Source organism: Triticum urartu, chromosome 3A, assembly GCF_056163025.1.
Source record: "Triticum urartu cultivar PI428250 chromosome 3A, HENAU_Tu73, whole genome shotgun sequence".
Taxonomy (NCBI): domain Eukaryota; kingdom Viridiplantae; phylum Streptophyta; class Magnoliopsida; order Poales; family Poaceae; genus Triticum; species Triticum urartu.
In genome coordinates, this window is record NC_141875.1 from 642,418,076 (window position 1) to 642,425,516 (window position 7,441).

Genomic DNA, 7,441 nt, shown 5'->3' on the forward strand with positions numbered 1-7,441 from the left:
AAGGACCAAACGTCAAGACGTATGACGTTTCCTCCAAACGCCAAGGAGCATGGCGTTTCGTCTTGCCACGTCAACGCCAACTAAGCTCATGCAGGCCAGGTCCAGATGCCATGGACCATGGCGTCTCCCGTGTAAGCCAAACGCCGAGGATGCTGGTGTGACAAAAAAAAAGTCATATTCGAACTTCTTTTACAAGCGAGGTCAATTCTGGAATTTGTTTGCACAAAAGGTTAAAGCAGAAAAATTATCCGCCAGCTGCACCTCACTTCACTCGACAGTTTATTTTTTTTCTCTCTCTCTTGCATTACAGAAACATCACGTCACCGTCACGAGCACACACCTAGCACTAGTACTAGTGCCACCGTCGCCGTGGGATCGCACGAGTGGCCGCTTTTTACTACAGGGTACAGGGGAAGCGCGACGTGTGGTGTGGGTGCACAGTCGCCGGACGGCCATGGCCACGGCCACGGGAGGGGGAAGGAAACGGCACGCTTTGTCCGGTCACTCCACCACCGGGGCCGGCGCGTGCGGTGCGTTGCTCTCCGGTCTACACCACCAGTACACGGTGCGGACACTGGAAGCTGCACCTGTGTACCGACGCAGGCAGGCGTCGCCCGCCGCGAGATTTTCGTAGCTCCCCGCGGACGCGTCCAATCGGTCGACCCCGCCTTGGCCTTGAGTCCTTGACCCGCCCGCGCCTGTCGTCGTCCTCCTCGGGTTCCTTCGTCTTCCTTCGTGTGAAATCTAGACAAGCAAAGACGTACGTACGCATGCACGCATGCATCGAGATGCTCTTGGAAACCTGGTCGAGACTCGACGCGAGAGGTCCGTCTTGACGACTGTCGACCCAGCACCAGCAGTACTGCCCCGGTCAGTCATCAGGATTGCAATCCTGCGCGAGTTCCGGGCCATCTGCTCGCCGCTGCCCGACACCTCCTCGTCTGGTTTGTACGCATATTACTGTTGGTGTGTGTAGAGTCGTTTGGTCAGGTGTCACTGCCCGTGGCGCTTGGCCGCATGCATCCGTGCGCGCACTGTGTACTCTCTGGAGGAGCAAACACAACATTTTAGCGCGCAAGTGAGAAAAGATCAGACGATCCACAGTGGATCACGCACAAGCAACAAAAGAGCAGGGTGCATGCACTCGTTCAGGGCTTATCCCTGTGCCTGTGCGTCGACGGCAAACCGCATGGGCTCAGAGGCGCGCACTGTGGCCTGGCCTATACGTACATGTTTGAATGAAGACTGATGAAAAGCTAAAAGCTCGTGGCGATGCTGCTGCCTGCCTGCCTGCCGCCGGAGCACTTGCGCACTGCGAGTGCTGGATACCATGATCATGAAGAACATATATTCCACGAGGTGAGGCCCACGGGATCTCTGCCGCGGCACGCGAGAATGTGAGACCGGCGTTCACATGATCATTCATTCATTCTCCAGTGATCACCACACTGCATGCTCGACTTGTGCACGCAGTATAACATGTTGGTGCTCATTCATCATTAACAGCCGCACAGTCTGAGGGAAACAGAAAGATGCTTGTGTTCTCGCTACTAACAGCTGCACGCCCATCAGGAATGAAAACATGTTTCCCGTGATATAGATCAGCTGTTGGTCACAACGATCCTTTGGTACAGCAATCTAACCAGTCTCCGTAACACTTTAAACATGATGGAAAATCGTCCGGAAACGGCAGCCCTTTCAGCCGACGAACTCGCGGAAACGCAAGCAAAACTACATCCATGTATGTATCAAAGCTCGCTGTCGTCGCTCTCCGCGGCGGCGCCAGCAGACGTCCTCCCATTGACGGCGATGAGCTCCGTGTCGAAAACCAGAGTTGCACCACCTATCATCAGAGTTCAAAACTGCTCGTCAGCATTGCTGGTCAATGAAAGAGTGCACGGCGGCATGCCGTGTTTGGATCATATGATGCAGCCAACAAACACGCTAGAATGGCAATATCAAAGTTGACGATCTACACAGTACCCAAGATACGATTTCATCACAAGGATCATACCAAGCAAACATACAAATAACAAGCCATACCTGGAATCTTTGGTGGGGAGCCTCGCTCCCCATAACCCATCTTTGCGGGTATTCTCAGCTTCCGCTTTTCGCCGACGCACATACCTAGTAAACCTTGGTCCCAACCTACGCACAGATGGAAACAATAATGTAGGTTGGCGCCATTGCGAAGGGTTTCTGATAAGAACAACATAGGCCGTTTCTCCACGTTTCTTTTTTGTAACATATATATATATATATATATATATATATATATATATATATATATATTGTTGTTTGTTCAAGCCAGTACAATATGGACCACAGATAAACCAATAATCGCATGCTGCTCCAGGAAAAGAGAATACCTTTTATCACCTGCCCATTCCCAAGAGTGAATTCGAAGGGATCACCTCTGTCATAGCTAGAGTCAAATACTGACCCATCAGTGAGTGTCCCCTGCACGCAGCATAGTCAAGCTTTCAGCTGAATGACAAAACTGTGGACACAAATCGCTACAGGAAAAGCACCGAACAGTTCTTTGAGGCCAACATGACAAACAAACCAGGTAAACAAGGCAATAAAGGCCATAAATTAATAGGGTCACTATGACATGATGTTTCTCACTTTCTCTGCAGGGCATCTCAACTGGTTCATGTTAAGAGACACCGCGTTAAATAGCTATGACAACTGATTCATTATAAAGTTGACGCATAAATGAGAGTGTGTATCGTACATTTGGACTATGTTGTTCATAAAGTCATTGGAAGGAACAGTAGGAAGGTTACAGTAAAGGAAACTCAGTGGCCCTTGCTTCTGAGACTTGGAATTGCAGGCTTGTTATAACTAGCTACAGTCATTATTTCTTTTGACTAGAGTACTATCAAGAATCACAAGTGAATAGGATAGCTGACTTCAGATAAAAGCGTCGGTCAAATACTTACACGATAATGCACTTTAATCTTGTCGCCTTTGTGAGCTTGTAGGGTACATGATTCAGGCTTGTACTGAAAAGGGGATGAGCCAAAGAAAACAGTGTCATGTGAAGTCACAGTGATACTATCATTGGAATGTAATAAGAATGAAAGCATAACCTTTATATGATTGCCTTACAACTTTATAAATCGAATGTTGCACACTTAATGAGTAACTGAAAGCTAGGCACGTAGGTACAGAAAATCTCACTTTCTAAAAAAAGATACAGAAAATCTCTGCCCTCCACAGTAAGGGTGTTCATCAGCATTTTTTCTAAACCATTCAAACCATCTAATTACAACTAAATCTTGTATGCATCTGATAATGCTATTCAATTATTACTCCTCTGTTGCAAATGCAGCGTGTATCCTGACTGTCCAAATCCATGAGTTGGCCAACAAGGCAACAACTAATCCAACAGTACATGGGTTATGTTATACGTATAAGCTTCATACCATTAAGTTTGCATTCAAAAGCACTTTCTTGTGACTAGTTTTATAGCTATGAATGAAATACAAATACAGGAATTTGCTGTCAAAGATGAACATCAGACAGGCAAAATACGGCCTATTACAACTGAGAGAGTACTACCGCGCATGCTTCAATGGTATGGCCAAAATGTGATGAACAACCCTATCCCACATTCTGGTTTGTGATCGAATACTGGAGATTCCATTTCGAAAATAATGCATGAACCTTAGCAGCAAGTACATAATATTTCAGTTTGAAACTTCATAGCAGAAGTATCATAACAACATAGATTGTCCACTTCTCAGCTCAGCTCTTAATTTACATCCTGTGTAACATGACTAGTCCCCGCAGAAGGGATCTTGGCCAGTATTGGAACAACATTCCTTAGAAGACCAAATGTTACTTCTGAGAGAAATTCATCGTGGCTTCTTGTTAAATACATCAATATAAAAGCACACACTGGTTGGTTAAACAACATTCCTTAAGACTACACAAGTAAATTGCTAATTAGCCTCGCCTCATCTTTATTTTTACTAATTAGCTCTAGTGAATAAACTGCAGTCTGAATCTCACGCCCTTTGTGTGTGCGAAGGAACAACAGCCTATTTCGCACTTGCGGATCTGCAAACCTCCCAAACCTAGCAATCTAGCTTCATCCAACCCAGCCTTTTCTTGAACTCTTCTGCACCGAAGGATCTCAGATCCGCCGGAACACAGAAAGCACACAGAGTAATACTAGAGCGCGGCAGAGATTGCGGTTTGCTTGCAATCCTGCGGAATACGGACCTTGACGCCGATCTGGAGCTGTGTAACATCCGCGGACTTCTTGGCCGAAGCTGGAGAGCCAGATCGAGAAACCGAGTGAGCAAAACCAAATCGAGAAAAGAAAACAGAACATATATCTTTAGGCGACGCAACAGGACGATAGATCAGGTGGAGGTTAGGCTGCGGCTCGTCGTTGTTACCGGTCAGAAGGACGGCCGCGACGGCGACGGCGACGGCGGCGAGGCGGAGGAGCCGCGGCTTCTTCGTCCCCATCGCCCTTCCCTGCGCTCGCTACCTGGTCAGCGGCCGAGGTACAGTTTCTTTGGATCATATACGGTTTGGACGGGATGCAACTCGGGTACCGTTACTATACGATACACACGGGTGTACAAATGGAAAACTTTTTCTTTTTGAGGCAGTAATAATTATGCCCCGCAAAAAGAAAAGAGGCAGTATAATTATGCCCCCGCTCAGGTTCACAACTCACCGGGTGCGATACGTTTTCCTCTCCCTGGCGGCTGCAACCCTAGCCGTCACCAGGAGAGGCCAATCTTCCACCGTCGTTCTCCGGCGGCTCTCCTCCGCTGGCGACCTCGGTCGTCGGGGGCGAGGGGGGCCGCCGGATCCACGCGTGTGGGTTGATTTTACTCCCTCGTAGTTTAGGTTTTTAGTTTGTTCATCGTTTTTGCTTCGGTGGCGACGATGACGACGCTGAATAAATATTCTTCGAATCCTTTCCTGACAAGGCCATCAGTCCTATGGTTGGGGATGGATTTGGAAATCAGTCTGTTCAAGTAAGGATGGCGTGGCGGCGGGGGCATCCTCGTGGTGGACCTGTGTCCTCGGGCTCCGCCGTTGCGATGGTGTTTGCTCCAGCGTCGGTGCGAAGCTTGGGAGGTAGTCTAGGAGCGGATGCACATTGTGGTCTGCATCGACGACATCTGGAAGACGGAACATCTGTTGGGCTCGTGGTTCGTGGATGGCAGGTATGGTTTCCTCCTTCGACGTCTTAGTTGTGGTGGGGTGTCAGATCTGAAGTTCGGTGGCGTGTCTGGGGTGTTGTCCCGGTCTGATTCGTTCAACGACAAAGGCTTCACTTTTGGTGAGCCACCTTAAAGGTCCGCAAAGCTGTATATCAGTAATGGAGCCGCGTCGAGCTCGGGTGAGATAGTGATTCGTCATTCTTTTTTTCGATGGCTGCTGTGGTGGTGTCGTAAGCAGGTGATGAACGTTGATGTCAAGCTCAGAGATGTTCTACTATCTTTTTAGTTTTGTCATGTCGGTTTTTACGTGACTTGTAATTTATTCTTTATAATATAAATAAGATATGTATTACTATAAAAAATATAATTAAGCCCCTAAAAATAAAAAAGAGGTGGTATAATTATTTTTGGGGCAGCACAATTTTTTTTAGGCAGTATACAAATGAAAACGATCATGCATTCGTGACATAACGGTCCAGCCCATTTTAAATTTTGGGTATAGGCGGGGGAACCAGGGCAATCTTTTATTTTTTTAGAAAAGGAGGAGGACCTCCGGCCTCTGCATCTGGATGATGCATACGACCACTTTATTAATTATTTTTATAAGACCTTACAAAGTGATACAACAGTAAGACTAAAGCCACCGTCTATGCAACAACTGTCGCTACACCTATCCAATTGATGACGGAGCGCTGATAGTCTGGACCCAATACCAAACAGCCATCGCAGCCAAACCTAAACATCTAAGACCTGAGGTCCCAACTCAGACGCGTGCCGGGTATGGGCACCTACCAGTCCGGCGCACTCCTTAACGAGGACGCCTGCCGAGTATGAGGCCGCCGCCGCCACCTGCCACCAATCCATCTTCAGTGTGTACTGCTGCACCACCTTGCCCGGCCTCTCTGCCATCGACGCCACCACGGCGCCTGATAACGGCACCCTCCTGCGCGAGTCCCTCGCTACACATCGGGCGCCGAGTCTCCACCGCGCCACGCCGCGGAGAAACGCCAACATTAATGTGCAGGATGAAGCACCGCTCCACCAATTATTTCGTCCACTGGTCCCTCGAGCCCGTGTACACCTCCAAGAATGACGCCACAAGAGGACAACGGCACAATAATGTCGCCGTCATCCGATCTACTGATCTAGGGTTTCCCCCGGAGATAGCAGATAGTGGCCTGGAACTTCTCAACAGCGATGCCTTCAACAAGGGAACGACACCGAAAAGTGCCGCCATCGCCAGCCTCGGCAGCAGCCGCGAGCAGGTCTTCACCCAGATCTATTCCAATGGCCTCCATCAAGCGTCTTGTGCACGGATCGTCCACCACCGCGGCCGCTGCATCGCCTGTCGCGAGACCACAGCCACCGACACAACCTCCGCCGTTCGGGGCCGCCGCCCCGGGATCCAGCCCTCGCTGGCCGCCAGAGCGAAACCAACGAGCTCCATCAATGGCGGCGCAGCCGCATACCGCGCCGCGAGAACGCCACCATAGCTGTTGGGGAACGTAGTAATTTCAAAATTTTCCTACGCACACACAGGATCATGGTGATGCATAGCAACGAGAGGGGAGAGTGTGTCCACGTACCCTCGTAGACCGAAAGCGGAAGCGTTAGCACAACGCAGTTGATGTAGTCGTACGTCTTCACGATCCGACCGATCCAAGTACCGAACGCACGGCACCTCCGAGTTCAGCACACATTCAACTCGATGATGTCCTGCGAGCTCCGATCCAACAAAGCTTCACGGGAGAGTTTCGTCAGCACGACTACGTGGTGACGGTGATGATGATGCTACCGACGCAGGGCTTCGCCTAAGCACAACTATGATATGATCGAGGTGGATTATGATGGAGGGGGCACCTGTAACACCCCGGATATGACTTTCCCAATTTGTACTCCAACTCTTGCCGTTTCCGGCTTTAAGTTATTTTATTTTCTCGGGTTCGGGTTTTTGTCTTCGTGTGTTGTTGTCGTTGTCATGCATCTCATATCATGTCATCATGTGCATTGCATTTGCATACGTGTTCTGAAAGAAATATGCCCTAGAGGCAATAATAATGTTATTATTTATTTCCTTATATCATGATAAATGTTTATTATTCATGCTAGAATTGTATTAACCGGAAACATAATACATGTGTGAATACATAGACAAACAGAGTGTCACTAGTATGCCTCTACTTGACTAGCTCGTTAATCAAAGATGATTATGTTTCCTAACCATGAACAAAGAGTTGTTATTTGAT

The 7,441-nt window shown here is 48.6% G+C and overlaps 1 protein-coding gene across 1 annotated transcript; it reads right to left on the reverse strand.

Moving 5' to 3' along the window:
• Positions 1-1,516: 1,516 nt before the first annotated feature.
• LOC125545712 (peptidyl-prolyl cis-trans isomerase FKBP15-1) lies at positions 1,517-4,576 on the reverse strand. The gene is made up of 6 exons (XM_048709742.2): positions 4,413-4,576; positions 4,234-4,283; positions 2,946-3,008; positions 2,370-2,460; positions 2,044-2,148; positions 1,517-1,843 (listed from the first exon to the last, which is right to left on the reverse strand). The coding sequence occupies exons 1-6, from the start codon at positions 4,483-4,485 to the stop codon at positions 1,749-1,751; spliced, it is 477 nt and encodes a 158-aa protein (XP_048565699.1). The 5' UTR covers positions 4,486-4,576; the 3' UTR covers positions 1,517-1,748.
• Positions 4,577-7,441: the final 2,865 nt, after the last annotated feature.

Coding starts and splice junctions, on each gene's coding strand:
- LOC125545712 (XM_048709742.2), bottom strand. CDS start 4,485: ATGGGGACGAAGAAGCCGCGGCTCCTCCGCCTCGCCGCCGTCGCCGTC. Junction 4,284..4,412: donor CGCGGCCGTCCTTCTGACCG/GTAACAACGACG, acceptor CTGGCTCTCCAG/CTTCGGCCAAGAAGTCCGCG. Junction 1,844..2,043: donor CTCCCCACCAAAGATTCCAG/GTATGGCTTGTT, acceptor CTCTGATGATAG/GTGGTGCAACTCTGGTTTTC.